The sequence below is a fragment of the Tenrec ecaudatus genome, chromosome 13 (genome assembly GCF_050624435.1).
Source record: "Tenrec ecaudatus isolate mTenEca1 chromosome 13, mTenEca1.hap1, whole genome shotgun sequence".
Taxonomy (NCBI): Eukaryota; Metazoa; Chordata; class Mammalia; order Afrosoricida; family Tenrecidae; genus Tenrec; species Tenrec ecaudatus.
Window position 1 is genome coordinate 38,410,789 of NC_134542.1, and position 20,324 is coordinate 38,431,112.

General features: G+C 45.9%; 2 protein-coding genes across 2 annotated transcripts in view; both read right to left on the bottom strand.

Annotated features, from left to right (window-relative positions):
• LOC142423839 (aldehyde oxidase 3-like) overlaps positions 1 to 13,003 on the bottom strand; it is a 118,841-nt gene extending 105,838 nt beyond the window's left edge. The window contains exons 1-5 of the mRNA XM_075528950.1: positions 12,842 to 13,003; positions 11,328 to 11,385; positions 6,234 to 6,330; positions 4,799 to 4,907; positions 3,486 to 3,612 (exon numbers count right to left, since the gene is read on the bottom strand). Coding sequence (XP_075385065.1) covers positions 3,486 to 3,612; positions 4,799 to 4,907; positions 6,234 to 6,330; positions 11,328 to 11,385; positions 12,842 to 12,895 — 445 coding nt within the window. The 5' untranslated portion in view covers positions 12,896 to 13,003. The remainder of the gene's footprint in view (positions 1 to 3,485; positions 3,613 to 4,798; positions 4,908 to 6,233; positions 6,331 to 11,327; positions 11,386 to 12,841) is intronic.
• Positions 13,004 to 19,957: 6,954 nt separating this feature from the next.
• The window catches only part of AOX1 (aldehyde oxidase 1), a 97,166-nt gene continuing 96,799 nt past the window's right edge, over positions 19,958 to 20,324 (bottom strand). The window contains exon 34 of the mRNA XM_075529026.1: positions 19,958 to 20,008. Within this exon, the coding sequence (XP_075385141.1) occupies positions 19,958 to 20,008 (51 nt within the window). The remainder of the gene's footprint in view (positions 20,009 to 20,324) is intronic.

A 20,324-nucleotide genomic window follows, 5' to 3' on the forward strand; every position in this document is an offset into this window, starting at 1 on the left:
TCCGTCTTCTTTATTTAATGTCCAACTTTCATGTGCATGTGACATAATGGGAAATACCATGACTTGGGTATCTGTAGACAATAAAGATGAAAGATGCACCTCATCTTCACTGTCCAACAGGTAATATCAAAACCTAGAAGGAACCCGGCAGTGTAAAATACATATATACACATATGTATACATATCTCACAGAGGAGGTAGGAGGCCACAGATGATCAAATATATGTTGTTACTGCTATGTCATTAAGTGCCATCAAGTTGTCCCCAACTCATAGTGACCATGTAAAACAGAACCGAACACTGCAGGGCCCGAGTCAGCCTCACAATTGCTGTTGCTACGAAGCCCTTGTGGAAGCCCACTGTGTCAACCCATCGCGTTGAGAGTCCTCCTTTTCATCGACCCGCTGTTCTACCCGGCACGGTGTGCTTTGTGGGATGGAAACCCATACTGCTCCCAGGAAGGGCATGTGGAGAGAGCATCCGAGGGTGAGCAGACACTTGGTTCTTTTAGACTTGTGATATCTGCCTTAGTCCCCTCAATGTGGGACTGAAAGGGAGACGCCGGCTTCTGGCTTTTTGAACACGGAGTCTGATTTGGCTCCCGGCTTCCTCTGATGTCTCCTGTCGGCATCACCTGCAGCCACTAGTGTGGGACCCTCTCGCACTCTCGCCTCACCTAGCAGTTGAACCCAAATCCTCCTCACTGTCAGGGGAGGGTGTTGTTGGACAAGTCTTTGGTCCAAACAGAGAACAAGGGGCCTCTCTGAAGCCAATTCTAAACTCAGGGCAAAGGGTGGCTATCGCTTGGAAAAAATCAAACCAAACTCCCTGCCATCAAGTCCATGCCAACTTGACCCTGCAAGACAGGGTAGACTGCACCTGTCAGTTTCTGAGGTGGTGACTGTTTGGAGGAGTTTTATAAAAGCCCATCTTTCTCCCATAGCTTAGAAGAGATTCTTCAATTACCCAGATTCGTGGAAAGAAGAAGAAAAGGGTGAAGAGGGAGAAAAAGTTGTTGTGAAGTCAATTCTAACCCCTGGTGATCCCGGATGTCAGAGTAGAACTCTGCTCCAAGGGGTCTCACTGGCTGAGTTGTCAGAAGCTGATAACCAGGCCTTTGTTCCAAGGCACCTCGGGTGGGCTCAAATCTTCACCCTTTGAGTTAGCAACTGAGGGTGTTCATCACATTACCCATTGGGGCCATTGGTGAAGGACATGGCTGTCAGGTGAACCACAAAGGTGGTGATATAAAGGTGATAGAATATTGGCGAGAATATTTTGGGTTCATGACATGGAGAGGAGAATGCTGACCATTGTTCTCCATGGCTGATTGAATGCCAGTCTCAGAATGTCCAGAGCTATGGGGGCCTTCTCCTAGTGAGCAGAAACTGTGACAAAGAAAGCCAGCATCGAGAGGCACAGGCCGTGCTCAGAAATGATCCTGGGAGACGAGAAGGTGATGAGGGGCGGGGCGAGGGTGGAGGGGCACTGGCACGGTAATGAGAGCACGCTCTGCTGAGCTCAAAGAAGGGACTTACTTGAGCATCTGATGAAAATGATGAGACCCAACTGAAGACGAGAGCAAGAAGTGTGCAAACCACTCCACAGACACACTCGCCTGAGGCGTATTTTATGGAAAACATCACCAGCAACCAAAGGTATTAGGGAAAGACAGACACACTCCTCGGTGGAGATGGAGCGGTTGCAGCAACATCAAAGAGAAGGCAGGTTCCCAGGTTCTGATTCCTACATCCATATTTCTCACCAAAGAGACTGCTCGCTGAACTAAATGTATCAGAAAAGCACTGATATAAAGACTCGATGTCCAAGATCTGCAGTGATTTTATACGTCCCTGTAGGCTCTTTCAATGTGTCCAAGTGTGTCAGGTCAAGGTGGATGATGCCGAGCGATCTTGAGATGAATTGTAGGTGATGCCATGAAACCCTTGTCAGTAACGTATGAGGATCACTGGATAAGAACACTGAATGCAGACAACTACTGATCCTAGTTTCCAACAAGGTGACTCTGGGCGAAAGCGACTTCGCTTGGGGGTAGATTTCAGGATCCATATCAGAGTGAATGATTGACTAGAGAGTCTGGAGACGTGCTTCCTAAGAGGAGTTTGGGGCCCAAGAAAACTAGACTCAGTTCCTTTTGACATACGATTTCTAGACCGAGGATTCGATCCGTGTCAGAGACACACTATGTGGAGATTTCGAAAGGTTTTTTGCGGTTTCTTCTTTCTGAGGCCTGGGTTGGATTAGCACAGAAGTACCCTGCTACTGACTGAAAGGTTGGCTGCTTCAATCTCTCTACCCAGGAACCCCTCAGAAGAAAGTCCTGGTGATTGGGTCTCCCTGAGTGGAAAATGACTCGATGGTGCCTGTTCTGGCGTAAGCTCCCTCTGCAGCGACGTGGCTCTGTGAGGCTGAAGAAGGATGTGCCCTTACACTTGACTGAACGGAGGAATCCAGAGTTGATTGTCTTTTAATGATTTATAGTGCTCCCCTTCGCTTATTTTGTTCGATATTTTAATTAACGATTTGTGTAGCGGCAGAAGGCAATGCTTATCATGTTTGCAGATAATCGAGTTGAGAGGAGAAAGTATCTTCACAGGGTCGAGTGTAGATATGAAATTTCATAAGGATAATAAGCTTCAAAAAGGACGCATGGGGAATGAGCTTTCCAACAATGCCCGGGTGTTTCAGTGGAGTGCAAACTGATGAGTCAGAGGTGATTTTTCTCTTCGTTCTTGAGTCTATGATTTCATAAGTACTAATTCTACTTTTAAAAAGAGTGATGGCAACAGGCCACAAACAACAACAACCAAAAAAAAAAACCAACAACACCCAAAGGTCATTCTTTCTTTTGACTAGCTCTGAGCACATGATTAAAGCTTAGAGCTTTAATCTTTAAGCCCTGTTTCCAAACATCATTCCAATAGCCCTGCAATTGCATCAGATGCCCACCCAGGGGCTGCTTCTAAATAGATATTACTCAAAAAGTACTTTCAACACTTGAAATGATGCCAAGAATGTAATAATCACATGAAAAGTCTGTATTTTCAGGCTGACTGCCTTAGTTTCCCTTCTGACTAATGAAATCCACTGTCCTTGAGTCCATTCTGACTCACAGGGACCTTACAGGACAGAGCAGGATGGCCTCTTTGGGTCCCCTAGACTTTTAAATCGTTACGGAAGCAGACAGCCTCCTCTTTCTGCTTGTGGAGTGTAGGGGAGTTTGAACCACTGACCTCTGGTTAGCAGGTCAGTGTATAACCCACTTCGCCACCAGGGCTCCTTTTCCCTGCTAAAGAGGGGTGTGCACTGCTTGCTCATGTCACGCAGAGGGTGGCCTTCAAGTGGCAAGCCCTCTGGAGGGACATTCTCTAGCATCTCTGCTCTTCTTTCTAGGTCAAGGCTGAAGATGGAGTGAAGTTTACATGCCCTTTACTAGAGCACTAGGGGGTGGATTGGGGACTTACCACCTAGAGTTTCCATTAACTGCTCTGGGGAGGGCTCTGGGTGGTTCCTCAGGAGAGTATAGATGCTCATCACCATTCCTGGGGTGCAGAACCCACACTGGGTGCCGTGGCCTTTAGCAATCCTCTCCTGGAAGAAGAGAACACAGGCGTCTGACAGAGTGGAAGCTAATGGGCTGAGCAGTCAGAGGCTCTCACACCAAACGGAAGCTTCTGATGGGCGCACCGAATGGTGGATGCAGGTTCCAGGTGGCAAGGTACATGTTCTGGACAGAGGTTCCATGGAGGTCACTGGGAGAAGGAATCCTCTGTGTCCGTCCATCACATCACTCCAAGGGCACAATTTGGATATAATTGAGACCACAGAAATGGACATGACTTAGTTTCATTTTGTCATTTCCCTCAGTTTGCCTTCAGTCGGCAAAAAAGAAGGGAGCAAAGATGTATAGAGGATTTCTTATAAGGACCCCAGTCCATGGAGAAAGCGTCAGCGTTTCCACCTTTCATGTCTTAATCTGATCTTTGAGGGTACGGGGTGTTCTGTTTCTTTGGGGCATTTCACTAAAGATGCTTTAGCACATGCATTTTTTATAAGCCAGCACACACTTACTTGGTCCCCAGACCCACAGAGGCAGCTGGCGTCCTCTGGGGGAACCAGGGGGCCGGCTGGGGACAGAGGACAAGCAGGTGGTGCTGCTCGTTCCCCTCTGCCTTTTGGCTCAGTGATCTGCCAGCAACGTTTACGGAGCATCAACTCGTGGCAGGGTGGGGAGATATTTTTAAAGTAAGTAAGACATAATCATATCACCCTCAACAAGTTTATAAATTAGCTGTGAGTTAATCAGCTAAAAGAAAGAGAGGAAACAGCCATGAACTTGAATGAAGACTTGATGGGCAACAAATAACAAATGAAAATACATGGATTCTTCAAGCTAGAATTAGTCACATGGTTATTCACACAAACCAGATACAGAATATGCGAGCTTGTTTCCCTCCATTTTCCATGGAAATCAAGGTACCAGTGAATGTTCCCTCCCTGGACAGAGACCTCCATGAAACAATGAGAGGGTCTGAAGTGCCCCACGCTGTGGGCCACTTCTTCCTCAGCACTCCACCCCCATTTTTTATGGAAACAGAAGCTTCGAATAACCAGAAAGAAAACCACAGAAGTCAAAGGAAAATTGGACAAGGATACCATTCCTAGCAGCGATGCCATCCAGCTTTGTTTTGGAACACTCTGCTAAGCTCTGGCCTGGACCGCTGCCCAAGTCACCTAAGGATGTGTTTGTCCAAAACTTGTTAGGACGTGCTCTCACCTGTACGGGGTGAATCTTGGTTTTGGTGCTTCCAACACCCTCCACGGTGGTGATGGCGGCCCCGTAGAGAGAGCAGATGGGCACCAGGCAGGCAGTGACGGAGAAATGACTTCAGAGTTTGTACAAAATGAAGCGGAAAAAGATTGGAACAGCAACAGGAGTGTTTTGCAGAAACAGAAAAGGGAAAACATAGTATTTAGATGATTAGTGTCATAATTACTTTGACGTGAATATAATTAATTGCATGCACATTATAGCTAGACCATCACATCAATTAATTTGAATTTAAGCTGGCTTTCTAAAAATGAACGTTCTGTTACTTGGAATTAAGAAAATCATTTTTATGAAAATATGCCAGGAATAACAAAGTCTTCTGTTTAGTCTCTCTTCACTTGTTCCTTTTTCCAGCTTGTCAGTTGGGATGGCTGGTCCAATAATAAGGTTAGTATCCTTATCACCTGTGATCTGATAAGAAGCCGGGCAGACAGGGGGAAGAAGTTAAATGACACTGCCTGAAAGGCAAGTCAGTCAATAATGTCACCAGTGTGTAAGATCCATGTTTGGATAACTCAGTGGTACAATTCTAGCTTTGATTGGGTTCCATTTCCAACCAATGCCCTTCATGCCCAGCCACTCAATCTCTCAGTGGAGACCTACATATTGCTATGATGTGGACAGGCTCCAGGGGAGCTTTCAGACGAAGATGACCTGGAAGTAGTTTGGCTCAAGTATCCACTTATGAAAATCGCTCAGCCAAAACCGTACAGATCTCAACAGTGGATGGCAGGGCCTGGCAGCATTTCCTCCTGGTAAGCATGGGGTCTCCAGGAGTAGCAGCCTACTCAAGGGCAGCTAACAAGTGGCAGGAAGAGTTGACTGGTTTGATGACAAGTCAGGACAATTGGATGTTTCCTCCAATATTCAGCCTACTGAATGCCCTTAGTGTATCTCTCAAGAGGGGATGGGGATCTCTCAAGAGGGGTGGGGGAGAAGTTGACTTTGGTTGGGAATGTGACCATCTGTCGGGAGAATTCTTAGGAAGGGTAGGGTAGCAGGCTTTTAGATGTGTCCCTGGGAGATTGCCTACCAGGGAGAATCTGGGCTTTAAAGAGGGACCTGGGGCTCAGGCCCTAGGGACTTAGTTAAATGACAAAACTCCCCTGGAGCCACAGATACTAAGAGCAATTATGTATCTGCCAACCAAAACCTGCACAGCAAACCTCTCCTGAACTAGTTGACTTACAAAGATTCCGTTTTAAAAACACCCGTTAGTGTACTATTACTACCACTGGTGCATTTTCTTCCTTGTCAATCTAGAGAATTGTTTATTGTTGTCTCAGCTCAGCTTCCTTTGCTGAGTGGGGTACCAGCAAAAGTACAATCTCGTGGGAGATGAAGGATGGAGTTACAGATGCTGGGCTTGGAGGAAGGATACCGGATTTTTTTAGCGATGGCATCATATCTTGAGATCATCACTGTGCAGGCGCCACAGTCTCCTCCTCCACAGCCATCCTTGGTCCCTGTGAGTCCAACTGGAGGGGCCACAGTTAAGGAGAATAGAGGAACTTGAACCTGCTCATCCTTAACTGTTCACACATGGGGAGAGTGAGTTCATTTTCAGGAGAGGTGCCATCCTTCTTGAGACACCTGGGATACGTAGTGAGGTTGAATGCTGCTTCCGTGTCCTCCTCACCCCACCCCCACCCCCGACAAAATAAAACAAACCCATTGCCTGGAGTCAACTCCACCCACTGGGGATCTCATCTGGGGGTTCCCAAGCTGCAACTCTTCCCGCCCCACCCCGACCCCTACATGTTTGAAATAAACTCGGTTGTTGCTGAAGACTCCAGTCCATTGCCTTTCCTTCTTCTTCTTTCTCTATTTTAAGCCACTCAGACCAATGTTTAGATCCAAAGGGAAAGGAATCGGGGGGGTGGGTGGTGTTCTAATTTTTGTTTCATTTCTTGTCTTTGTTTTTTTTTAATCATTTTATTGGGGGCTCATACAACTCTTACCACAATCCATATATCCATCCATTATGTCAAGCATCCATTTGTACATTTGTTGCCATCATTACCGTACACGCTTATATAGGCCATGTCAACAAATGAAATCAACAATATCTCATTAGACCCTCCACAAATGTGGTTCTCTTTTTTTGGCCACACCCATCTTGCCTCCGCCCCTCCTCAGTGTCCTGTCCCTCCCCTCTCTGTCTTCCCACAGTATCCCTGGCCTCCAAGTAGCCATCACGACGCCGGAGAAGAGGGAAGCATGCACAAGCCGCCACGTCATTAAGAAGGTGAAATTTCCAACCTAATGGAGCTGCCACAATTCCAACTCTTTAAACTAGAAAATGCAGAAGGATTAGGAAAAATGATAATACACCTTTGAATGTTTGTCTTAAAGATGAAATCTACAGTGACTTGACTCAGGATGCCTGGACTCATTCTTAAATTACTGATGGGTGCAAGAGAGTTGGTGAGTTGCAACTGGTGGTCTGGGTGGTTGTGGGATATACCCCAATGCTGTTGTGACTAATTTGTCCAGTTGTATGAATGTGAAAATGCCAAAGTGGAAAAGTCCACAAGTAGGGTATTGTCCATGTAGCTCCTAAGGGCTATTTTGACACATGTCGGGGGAGTGTGTATTAAAGCAAAGCAAACATTCATGACTCTCAGAGTCCTTTTCTTGATGCCAGGTGGATGAGGGGTAGGTGTGTTCTTTGGTCCCTAACCTGCCCTGTTAGTGCAAATGGTTAGGATGTTGGCTTGCTAACTGAAAGGTTGAAGATTGGAGTATCTCTATAGACACCTTAAGGAGCTCTCGTGGTATAAGGATTATGTGTTGGGCTGACACCTGTAAGGTCAGCAGTTCAAAACCACCCGTTGATCCTTGGGCGATAGACATGGCTTGCTACTCTTGTAAAGAGTTACAGTCTCAGAAACCCACAAGGCCAAGACTCCCCTGTCCTATAGGGTTGCCAGAATCAATGGGTGACAGTGAGTTTGATTTGGGTCTAGACACTTTTGAAAAAGACCTGGTGACCAACTTCTGAAAAACCAACCATTGGAGCACACCCAAAACCTAGCTCGAGATGGACCCAGGACTAAATGTAAAACTCCAAAAGATCATGAAAGACAGACAGAGAGAGAAAGAGAGAGAGAGAGAGAGAGAGACTGTGCTCGGGACCCTAATATACAGCGTTGATAGGAAGAGATACAAAACAGAATACATAAATAGCAGAAGATGAATTCGATAAATGGGACCTTCTTAAATTACATCCTTCCACCCCTCTGGAAAGTAAAAGAAAGCTTTCAGATGAGGACCCAGTGTTGGATGAGGACATATCAGACGGAGGAGAGTCTGCTTTCTCAACCAGACAGAAAACATCAACACTTCAGCAACAAAAAGGCAGTCTCACTGAAAATTGACAAAGAGATACGTCACCAAAGTAGACAAGCAGCTAACAAACATGAAGAGATGCTTGTGACCATTAGCCACCAGAGAGATGCAAGTCAAAAGCACCTGAGGTACCATCTCACCCTGACAATAATGATCTTAATCGAAAAAGAGAAAATGATGCCTCTTGGTGAAGTCCTCTGGAGGCTGGGCACTTACATCCCGTGCGAGTGAGAATGGACAATGGCAGGACCACAGTGGAAAATGGGGCTAAATTTGCTTTAAAAATTAGAAATTTAAAGACAACATGGCTCAGCTACTCTTTCTTTCTGTTTTTTAAAGATAATTTTATTGCACGCTCTTACAGCTCTTACAACAATCCATACATGAACTATATCAAGCCTATTTGTACCTATGTGGCCATCATCATTTCCTAAACATTTACTTTCTATTTGAGCCCTTGGTAGCTCCTCTTCAACCCCCCATGACTCCTTGATAAATTATAAATTATTATTATTTTCATATCTTACACTGACCACTGTCTCCCTTCCCCCATGTTTCTGTTGTTCATCCCCCTGGGGGGAGGGTTATGCATGGATTATTGCTATCCGTTCCCCCTTCCTCCCGTCTTCTCCCCTCTACCTTCTCCATCTCCTCCTGGTATTACTACTACCATTTCTGTGTCTGAGGGATATATCTGACCTGGATTCCGTGTGTTGTAAGCTCTTATCTGTATCAGTGCACATGCTCCAGTCTAGCCAGAACTAAAAGGCAGGACTGGGGTCATGATAGTGGGGAGTGAGGAAGCCTCAAGGAACCAGAGGAATATTGTGTGTTTCATCAGTGCTATACTGCACTGTGGCTGACTCATCCCTTCCTTGTGATCCTTCTGTGAGGGGATGTCTTATTGTCTACAGATGGGTTTTGGGTCTCTGCTCTGACCCTCCCTCATTTTCAATAATATGGTTTCTCATTTTGTTTTGGGTCTTCTGATGCCTGTTACCTGATTCCATCAACACCGCATGATTGCACAGGTTGGTGTGCTTCTTCCATGTGGGCTTGTGGCTTCCTTGCTGACTGGCTGCTTATTTAACTTCAAGCCTTTAAGTCCCCAGATGCTATGTCTTTTGATAGGCGGGCACCATCAGCTTTCTTCACCACATTTGCTTATTCACCCATTTTGTCTTCAGTGATCGTGCCGGGAGGGTGAGCATCACAGAATGCCAGGTTGTTAGAACAGCGTTCTTGAGTTGAGGGGGGTTTTGAGGAGAGACTGAAAATCTCTCCACTTCCTCAATGTATTGCCATATAAGTATATGTACATGGGCCAATACCTCTGTTTGTGAATTAATACATTTACATAAGTGCACACCTATCTTTATACCTCTATCCATAGCTTTACTTCCTACATCTTTCTTCTGTTTCCTTTTACCTTCCTCCTGCCCCACCATCATGCCTTTCTTTCTTTTGCCCTTAGTAATTCCTGTCAGCTAGATTGCTGTTGCTCCAACACCACCAGGATCTCTATATCCTCCTTGTTGATGCTTTTAATTCCCTAGTTGTTCCCCTGTCTATGGCATTGTTTGCTCACCATTTTTCCCCCCACTACCTCCTCCCCCAAGTCCCTCCAGAATCATCAATCCCATTGTTTTCTCTTTCAGCTTGCTTCCCATGCCTATCATACAGTTAGGCAAAACAACAATGGAGACAAAACAAAAAGAAAACAAAAGATTGAATAAAAAAGGTTAAAAAAACCTAGCAAAAATAAAAGAAAAATCATACATAATTCTAGGTCTATCCATTGACTTTTATGACTATCTCCTCACCAGTCCCGGGGGTTCTGGGAACTGCCCCTCCTGCCTGAAGTTTATCTGGGAGGCTGCTCAGGGACTTTGTGGTTTGCTTTATTCCCATCTTGCAATTATTTCAAGCAATATGAGCCATGACATGAGTAGACCTAAGCGCCTACCAGCAGATGAATGGACACTTAAACTGTGGGACACACACACACACACAATGTTAGACTCTCTTCAAAAATAACGATGAGACGCAAGACATCTCATAACATGAATGAATTTGGAGGACGTTATGCTAAATGAATTTAGTCCATCACAAAAGGACAAGTATTACATAAGGCCATTCTTGTTAAAATAAAACAAAGAAGAAAAGGTTGACAGTCCAGAAAGAGATGTCATGGTCACCAGATAGGAGCATTGGGTGAGGGACTATTAAGTAGATAGGAAAACAAGTTAATAATGAGGAATGGGAAAGTCAGAATATAAAATGAGAGTAATGCCGGAGGGAAGACAAACCAAAATGACGAGTCTATGGAATGCGGTCCTACACTGACACACCTGGAGGCACCGTCGGTCAGAGTCGGCCCTGTGGTGACTGGCGACACCTCTCAGAGAGGCCCATCTTTGCCCTGGGGTTGAAGTTTTGAAGTAAAATCCAATGACTTGTAGGAGGCAGGCTGGCCTGCCCACGTTAGGGGTCAACCTTGACCAAGTGAGGACAACTCAGGCTCTCCAGAGATTCCACTGATGAGTTCCATGGAAGGGCTGAGCAGGTCATGACCATGTGGTCACAGCTGTCTGGGCAGCTGATTCTGGAGACCAAGGTAGGAGCCTCAGCTACACAGGATACTGATTTAGAGGTTGAGGCTCCTTGCAAATGAATGCTTCTTGGAGCAAATCAAGATCTCCAGGAATGGGGCATGGGAAACCCAGATTTTAAATAAGACTTGGGACAATTGTTAAAACCCCAAACAGCCACACCCACTGCCATCAAGAGTTGCTCACGGTGACCCCAGCGGACAGAGTAGAACAGTTCCTTAAGGTTTTTGAGACTGTAAATCTTTACGCAGAACATTTGGTGGGTTTGAACCACTGACCTTGCAGTTAGCAGCCTGAGACTTAACCCGCTGCATTACCAGGGCACCAGGGATGAGCACTTTCCTGGCTTAAATTCAGGAACAAATGCCATATCCCACTCCACTTGCAAGATAAGCCACCGACTTCACTCTTTTCAAGCAAAAATCCTCCCTACCCCGCCCCCCCCCACCCCCCACATCGCCAAGTTTCTATCTTCTGGTCTGATTTCCTTTCCCAGATGAACAAAAGGATATGTTTTTTCCTCAGGTAGAACAGTAAGTTCATTTCAGGGTCTGGATTCCGCTCGATGACCTGTGTAGAAGAAATTATTGTGTAGATCAAGGCCACATTCTTCCGCCCCTTGTTTCTGAGCAATAACAATCGTCTAGAATGAGATTGACCTTGTTTGCCTAGCCCTATCAGACATCTCTCTTGGCTTAGCACCCTGTTGCATTTGGCTGTACTTCAGGAGCACAAATCTTTGGCGTTGCTTCCGAAGCTAACCAACAAGAATTTGCATTCTAACCCAAGATTGGCTTGAGGGGAAATATGAAAAGGTTACAAAATATTGAATGACTGTAAACAGTTTCTATTACGAGTGAACATCCTTGACAGAGAGGAAGGGAGAGTTGACCCTCAAAACAGACTCTTTGTTCCTTGCTTAAATTGGAAACGTTGTGTAAACAAGGCCTTGACAGCGTTAGATCCATCTGCACCCGGGGTGAAGCCTTCATACTGAGCACACGTCATTCCCTTTAGTGATGGGATTCTACTGGATTTGTCAGCTTCTTGAGAGAGGGAAGATGGCACAGGAGAAAGAGTACAAACTCGGGGAGGCGGCAGGAGAAAACCAAGAAGAAAATCACTACCCTGCTGGGTGGCCATGTTACATAAGTGCACCGAGGCTCTGTGTGGGCTGTGTAGCACACGGTCAGTCCTATGCTCTGTCTCCGCTCTGACTGCCTGCTCTCTGCCAGTGGGGCTGGAGACTGGAGCTTGGGAGGCACTTCAAGTGCGGTGTCCAGGGCGGTGGAAAGCCCAGAGAACATTCCACGTGTGATGCTTGCCTTCGCTAAAATCACAAGAACTCAAGCCAAACATCAGACTGCAAAATAACTTGGGTCTTCCCTTTAAGTGATTTAAGAGTCGCTGCCTGAAGGAGAAAAGCATTAACATGTCAGCCGACTGTGAAAGTGATCCTGGCTTTCCAGTACCGCCTCCCTTGCATTCCTGCGAGAGTTTTATGATTTAAAGATCAAAAGATTTATAATGCTTTCCAAAGGATCCAATGGTTGAAGGCTCTGATTTTGTCAATCTGAATGTGGAAGTGGTGGCAGGGTAAAAGCTGGAGGACACAGAGCTGAAGAGGGGAGGGGCGGGGAGGAAGCAGAGAAGCAGGAGTTCCAGATCAAGAGAAGTCGATGCCCGATTCTTACTGCAACTACAGAATGAGGCTGAGGACATCCATGTCCCCGTACCCTTCTTCTGATCATCTCAGTTCCTTTCACAAGTACATGTTCTCTCATTCTCTTCCTCTGGCCCTCCCTCCTCCCTCCTCCCCCTTATTTTACTCTCTTCAGAGAACTGCAAATGTCAGAGTGATGTAAGGATTCCCTGGTCACCGAGCAAACTCGCAGCTCACCCACCGGAAGCTAGTCGCTTGAACCTAATATCTTTTAAGCAAACACTAATAAAAGATTTAAAAGAATGCTTCTGTCACGGCTCCATCCTCCATATGAATGTAGTAGTGGCATTGTTGACCACTTACCTTTCTCCCATTCACAAAGAAAACAAGCTCATCTGACTCCTTGGAATGCGACATTGTACCCGGATAATTGGCTGGCGGCTGTGGTGGAACGCTGTGGAAAGCCCGGGTGGCTTCACCCTGGCTGCTGGGTCCTACTGAGCGATTTGCTAAGGACACTCCCTGCTGGTGGACCAGCTGCAAGGAGGAGGGCAGGCCCAAGAGGAGATTGGGGCCTGCTTTCTGGGCGTGTCCCTCCTATCCAATCCTTGGCTTCCAGCCCTCCTATTTCCTCACCTTCCTGTACTTCCCCCACTTTCCTCTTCCCTGAAGCCAGTTTGGAACTCCACTCCCCATTTAGTTCTCCCACAAGGTAAGGTACACTTGAGCCTGCCCTGGAGGCAACCCACCTGGATGAAAGCCTTTCTTACAAAGATGATGTACGGTGTGTGAAGCAGGGAAAATGGACGAGAATCAAGCAAGTGTCCTGCATTCCTAGGTGCTCAGTGGACGTGTTTATTCATTGGTTTAAATGAGAAAACTACTGTTGGTTGTTTTCAAAACACAAATAAAAGTCCAAAGTCCCATCCACCCCCTTCCCATGTTTGCTTTCAGAGTTCACTGTTGTCAGAGTCTCATGTAACCACGCTGAATTTTTCCCATGGACGTGTCAATCTACATAATGCACGTGTTCATTTCAAAAAAGGAAACCCATGCAGCCATGCTGTCAACATGTGCCTTTCCTTTTTCGTTTTACACTGAAGTGCCTTCAGCTTTCTGTGCATCCGTTGTCTTACCCGTGAAACGGACACACCAATAGCTTCACGCTCAGAGTTGTTGTGAGCGCCACTTACATCAGCGGATGTGTATAAAGTCCACCCTCCATAAATGTGGGCCAGGCCAAGAGGAGACTAGGAGCGCAGTCCTTCCGCTGTGATGACTACAAACGGGGAGTGAAAATGACGCAGCTCCTCAAGGGGACGGACTGGCACAGTGGCGGCCACGATGGGCTCACACTCAGAGCTGCGAGGACGGTGCAGGGCCAGGCAGAGGCTTGTTCTGTTGTCCGTGGATAGTGCCGCTCTGAGTCTCAATACCTAACCACCACAATGACAACTATCCCTCTGGTAGGAGTCCTTGGACTTTATCTCTGCACATTTGAGTAGCTATTTCTGTGAGATACATTCCTAGAATTGGGTCTTCTGAGTTGAAGGGCATGCACGTTGCCTCGTTATGGCTGTTACGTGGTGTCAGAATGGCTGTGACTCAGTGGCCCCATGTCCAGCAGAACCAAAACCTGGCCTGGCACTGCCAGACCCAACTGAAGTGTCTTTGCACATGATTGTACAACTAATTATGTACCAGAGAGTACTTATTTCCCTTCGGCTCCACCGTCCCTGAATATGACATTGGACCTATGCCAGTGGACTTCACACTGGGTAAGTCCTTAGAGACTGTTGATAGCTAAGGATGAGCTGAGGGAATGAGCAAACCTTTACCTGAAATATGTATTGATTTCTGCTAAAATGAGTCACTGCTCATTCAACACCGTTGGCTTGCCACCAGTGGGCAACTGACCTCCTGGAGAGATGGTGCCCGGCTCTGGTCTGTGTTCAGGGGAAATTGAACATTTAGCAGCAGTGGTAGCTCCATCAGCCACGGCAAGGGGGAGCCCACCATCACAACTCTTCTTACACCCTTCGTGTCTGGGTCAGCAGCACAGGGTGACCACAGGCACAGGCTGGCTAATGTCCAGTGGCCATATTGTTTTCTCTAATGGTTGTTTATGGCCTCTCTCATATCTGGAGGGTTATCTAGTGGGTGCTAAGATTCGGTATAAAGATCGTCATCAATCCTACCCTCTATCATATAGCCATCCATGTGCCTCTGTCCCTTCCTCTTCTCAGACCGCTGGCCAGATGGCTACACCATTCATTACTACCCATGATTCTAGGTACAGTGAAACTTTGGACCACTTCTATTTTCCACACCAACTAGACAACCCAGTGCAGTCTTCAAAGCCCTGCGTCCGTGAGAGGCTTGGCCCTCATTGCTGCGTGAGTGAGGAGCTGGAGCCAGTTATTACAGCTGGCCTTCACCGAGTTCGGAATTTAGCTTTCAGTAACAATCCTCTGTAGGATTGTCTTTTTTAGGCCCAACTATAAGCAACTGCATTAGGAGCCCTGGTGGTGTATCAGTTACTCATTGGGCTACGATACTCGTGCTCCGCGATGCTCATGGTCTGCTGTTCAACACCATCAGCAGCTCTGTGGGAGAAAGAATGGACTTTCTACTCCTGTAAACAGTTACAGTCTGGGAAACCCAGAGGTAAAAAAAACAACTTTTCTGTTTGGCTCATTGTTCTAATTGACCAGTTCTACATGCATCTGTTCCACACTCACATGCTGGGTCAACTCAGCTGTGAGCCAAGATCAGGCTTTACTCTCCTCCGTAAGCTCATCATAAGGAACCCGCCACCCCCACCCTGCTGCCACCACTGCCACAGAGCACAGGCTGAGATGAAGGAAAGGCATGCATGCAGCTGTCGCAGAAAATGGGTCTGGGTTTCCAACTCCGTTGCATCTTCGTTCCTGCTTCTGCTTGATTCTGAAAGTTCCACTTCCATCTTGCCACCCTGCTGCTCGGCCTGCATGTTAACCGGATCTGCCGGTTATTGGTCTACATCGTACACTTTGAGAAGCACTCCATCGTAGCAGACTCCTGTGGGGGGTGGAGTGATAACCTACTCCAATCAGAGAGTACACAAGCAAAGGCTTCAAAATGAGAACGAGAAAGGGCAGTCTTGGGGATAAAAGGGAGGGGGCATGAGAGGCAACTGGGGTAGTAGGCAGGGGCGAGGTCCTATGGGGCGCATATGCCACCTTAGCACCCGGGGACAGTATTCTGGAGGAATGAAGAGGAAGTCGTGGGAGGGTTTTAAGCAGGAGAGTAGTCTGATGGCGTGTGTACGTAACATTGACTTTAAGTGGAGAATGGCTTGGGAAGGAGGCAAAACGAGTGCAGGGAGGTCAGGAGGAGACAATTACAATTGTCAGGGGAGGGCTGTTGGTGGTTTAAAATAACATAGTAGCCATGGAAATAAAGAGAAGCAGATTCAGAACTCTCTAAGGTGGGATCGAAAGGACTTCGTTTCTACATAGATGCAGTCAGAAAATAAAGCATCTTAGTTCACTCCCCCATTTCTGCTTATCAACCAGTGGATAGCTGCAAAGAGAAGGAGGTCTGCTAAGCGTGGGAAGTTTCAGCCGGACTGCTTGGGTGGTGCAAATAAGTAAGCACTGGCTGCCAACCAAAAAGTTGGAGGTTCAATCTACTGTCTTAGTTCTCTAGTGCGCCTAGGACAGAAATACCAAGTAGATGACTAACATGGATTTTATTGCTCTCAGGTTAGGAAGTTAGTAGCTAGAATTCAGGATGCCAGCTCTAGGGGAAAGTGTGATAGGTAGGTTTATTGTGCCAATCTGGTCAATAAACACATGTGGGGTTAATAAGGTTGCAGTTTAATTGAAGGGCAAAGAGATAAATGGCTTGGCGAGCCTCACCTTTCTTTCTCTTGATCTCTGATTATCGGACCAGTGTGCGGCTGCCTTAGCTAGTTCTCTGCCTCAACTTGCGAGCTACACACCTGTGAGATGCCAAACCCGTGAATCATGTCATTATAGTTTGAGGTTCCTTCGAGACCTGCTTCGCCACACTGCTGGTGTATACATAACTTGAGCTGGGGACTGTCAGATTCTGTCATCTGGAGGACTGTTGATGAACGCCCGGCGGTTTGCTGCCTGTGGCTCGACTGCTTGAATTGCTCTACAGAAGACTAGCTGTCTGCTTCCTTGGCTTGCACCCAGCAGCCTTCTTGAATTAAAGGACTGCCAGTATACTGTCTCACGGAAATGAATTGAACAATCCCTCTGTACTGCTCTGTGGACTGATTAGCTGTTTATTTCTTCGTGTTCTATCTATCTATCTATCTATCTATCTATCTATCTATCTATCTATCTATTTATCTATCTAAAATCACAACTGCCCTGGTTTTGCTTCTCTAGAGAACCCTGTCTAACACAGAAGGCTTTCCCTCTCAGGTTTGGGGAAAGGTCCTTGTCATTGTTCCACACCTGTGAGCTCAGAGTCCCTTGGGGAACTCCATGTGACTTGGCATCAACATCAATCTTCCCTTGGGTCTAGGAGAGTCTTAACACAGGAACCCTGGGTTCAAAGGATGCACTCTTCTTTCAGACAACAACGAAAAATCACAGCAGCCAGAGTGAGCCTTTAAAATATGAGTTCTTGTTACCCTTCTGCTTTGCATTTCATTTGTCTCAAAAGCCCAACATCTTTCAATGATCTCAAGGTTCTGACTCAACTCTCATCAACTCCTCTCAACCATACAGGTCTCATTGATGGTCCTCGCAGGGCCAGGGCCTTTGCTTTAGCTGTTCTCTCTAGGAAATGCACATCCAAGGGGTGTCCTGGGCTCACGTCCTTACTGTCTTTATTTCTTCATCCCTACCTGCCTCCTGCACCTCTCGTGTGCCCTCCGCCTCATCTTGCTCTACTTGAACATGTTCCATAGTCTGCTTTGCTATCAGTCATACTCTCAACCTTATTGATTATGATTTTTTTAATTGTCTGCCTTTTTGACCAGAATAGCAACAGTACAAGAACAAGGATCTCTGCCTATTTTGTTAACTCGTGTATCCCAAAGGCCTAAAACAGGGCCCAGCACCTAATAGGGCCTCAAGAAACATATGTGGAATTGTTCAGAAAAATCTGCTCTTTGAAGAGAGATAGATGCCCATGTGACCATAACAAGAAAGACCTTAGTCATTACTCTGCGACCATTGAAGATTTGCTCCAATTCCAAGCTGGCCGCGGGCTAAGAGTTCCTGAGTGGAGAGTGGCAGGGAGCAGCTATGTGCACTAAGTCTCCAGCGCTTTATCTCAGTGCAGGGCAGGTACTTCCCATGATTAATAGACCCGAAGCTGTCCGTGGGTTATGCCTTGCCGGCCAGCCCTCTTTGAGATTGGGGTGTCACTGAAGACCACTAGGATAGATTTCTTATGATTCTCACAACTTCCCAGCTTTCCCAAGTTTCCCCCTCACATAGGCTCTTTCAAAGCATTGAGCTACAACTCATAGTTCACATACTATACAAACCACTCTCTCAAAGTAGCCAATTACCATTTTTGGCAAATTAATAAGGTTGAACAATAATCACAACCCAATCGTAGACCAGCTTAATCACCCCTGAAATAAATCTCAGACTTATCAACACTCGCGGCGCTCTCCTCCCAGCCTGTAGCCACCATTCCCTATTTTCTATCTCTCTGAATTTGCCTATTTTGAGTATTTCATAGAAATTGATTATTCAGATGTGGTCTTTGGTTTTAGGTTTCTTTGACTCAGGATCTCAGTTTCAGAGCTCATTCATGTTATAACATTTATCAAGATTTTGTTCCTTTGCCTGGCTGAATAACAATCTTTCCTTGGATGGCTATATCACATTATGCTTATCCATTCATGAGTTGATGAGTGGAGTAGTTGGTTTAGGCTGTTTCTACTTGTTGGTTACTATAAGTATTACTCTGTGAACATCTGTGTCCCAATTTTGGTGGAAACATAGATTTTCGATTCTCTTTGGTACATATCTAGCTGGAATTGCTGGCCATATGACTACTCTATGTACAATTTTGGAAGAACGGGCAGAGTTTTCCACAGTATCTTCATCATTTCACATTTCTATCAACAGTGTTTGAAGGTTCCAATTCCTCCTTTTCCATGCCAACACTCATATTTTCTTTACTACAGATTTGTTACAGTGAGTTTGAAGCAGCACTCATTTGGATTTTGACTTTCATTTTCATAATGACTAATGATGTTGAACATATTTTTATGAGATTGCTGACCATTTACTAATTTTCTCTAGAGAAATGCCTGTTCAATGCCTTTATTCATTTTAAAAGTAGGTTGTCTTTTATTGTTGGGTTAGAAGTGATCTTTATATATCCGGGACACCAAGCAACCCAAGAACCCAACCCTAACTCTTTGTGGTAGAACTGTGATTGATAGCAACCCTATCAGACAGAACAAAACTGTCCCATAGGGTTTTCAAGGCTATACATCATTATGGAGGCAGACTGACACATCTTTCTCCTGTGGAGTGGGTGGGGGTTTGAACTACTGACTTTTTGGTTAGAAAATGAGTGTTTTTAACCATTGTGCCACCAGTGCACCTCTCTGGTCCATAAGCCAAAATCTCACTGCTGTAGAGTTGATTCCAACTCATAGCAACCCTATAGAACACAGAAGAACTGCTTCATAGCGTTCCCAAGGTTGTAAATCTTTTTTTAAAACCACTTTATTGGGGACTCATACAACTCTTATCACATCCATACATACATCAATTGTGTAAAGCACATTTGTACATTTGTTGCCTTCAGCATTCTCAAATCATTTGCTCTCCACTTAAGCCCCTAAGGTTGTAAATCTTGCCAGAAAGAGACTGCCTCATCTTTTCCTTCAGGTGGCTGCTTAACCCACTGTGCCACCAAGACTCCTTTTTGGTCAATAGACTCTTTCTTTCTTAGTCATTTTAGTGGGGGCTCTTATAACAATCCATACGCCAATCGTATCAAGCTCTTTTGTACATATGTTGCCATCATCATTTCCCAAACATTTTCTTTGGTATCAACTCCTCTTTGTCCTCCCCCCCCCCCTTGTGAACCCTTGATCATTTAGAAATTATTTCTTATTTTCATATCTTACACCATCTGCTGAATAGACTCTTTAATTATGGTGTCTGGATTGCCTTTCCCTCAGCAGTATAATTTCTGTTTGGGGATACAAGCCAACCAGGTATCACATGCAAGGCATCATCATCTATCCCATTCCACTGGATGGATTTGAGAGACAGAGAAATGGAGAATACCTTTTTAAATGATCTCTAAATTGCTCACGTGTATCTTTCAAAGTCTAAAAGGCGCATTTCAAATCAGCTTCACATAAAAGCAACATTGTAGAGTCATTGGTAGGCTGTGGAAACCTGTCTATTGGGCTGGGAGTGGCAGAGCAGGCACTGGACAGGCTGCGAGGTCAGAAGAGGTTCCCCGTCTTCTCCAGATTCACACAGGGACATTCCAAGGAATATAAGATCCAGGTTCATCTTTTGGAATCTAGAAGCAAAGAACACATAGGATGCTTTTGACTGCTTAGGTAAACATAGCAGAATACAAAATCGGCTGAAAACCACCTGGAGGGTGACGGGGGCCCCGAGGAGCCTGGGAACGACTGACTGCATGTGAAGGGCAGTCAGAGGGCATGTGAGGGTCCAGAGGGCATCCGTGTCAGGGCGGGGATCCACGAGACTTGTCTCACACTTGAAGAGAGACAGACGAGAACTGGAGGCGCTCTCTGTGCTTTGAAAGGTGTGCGGGTGATTATCATAGCAGGGATTTGGGGAAAGTAACCAACGATGCCACAAGGCCAGTG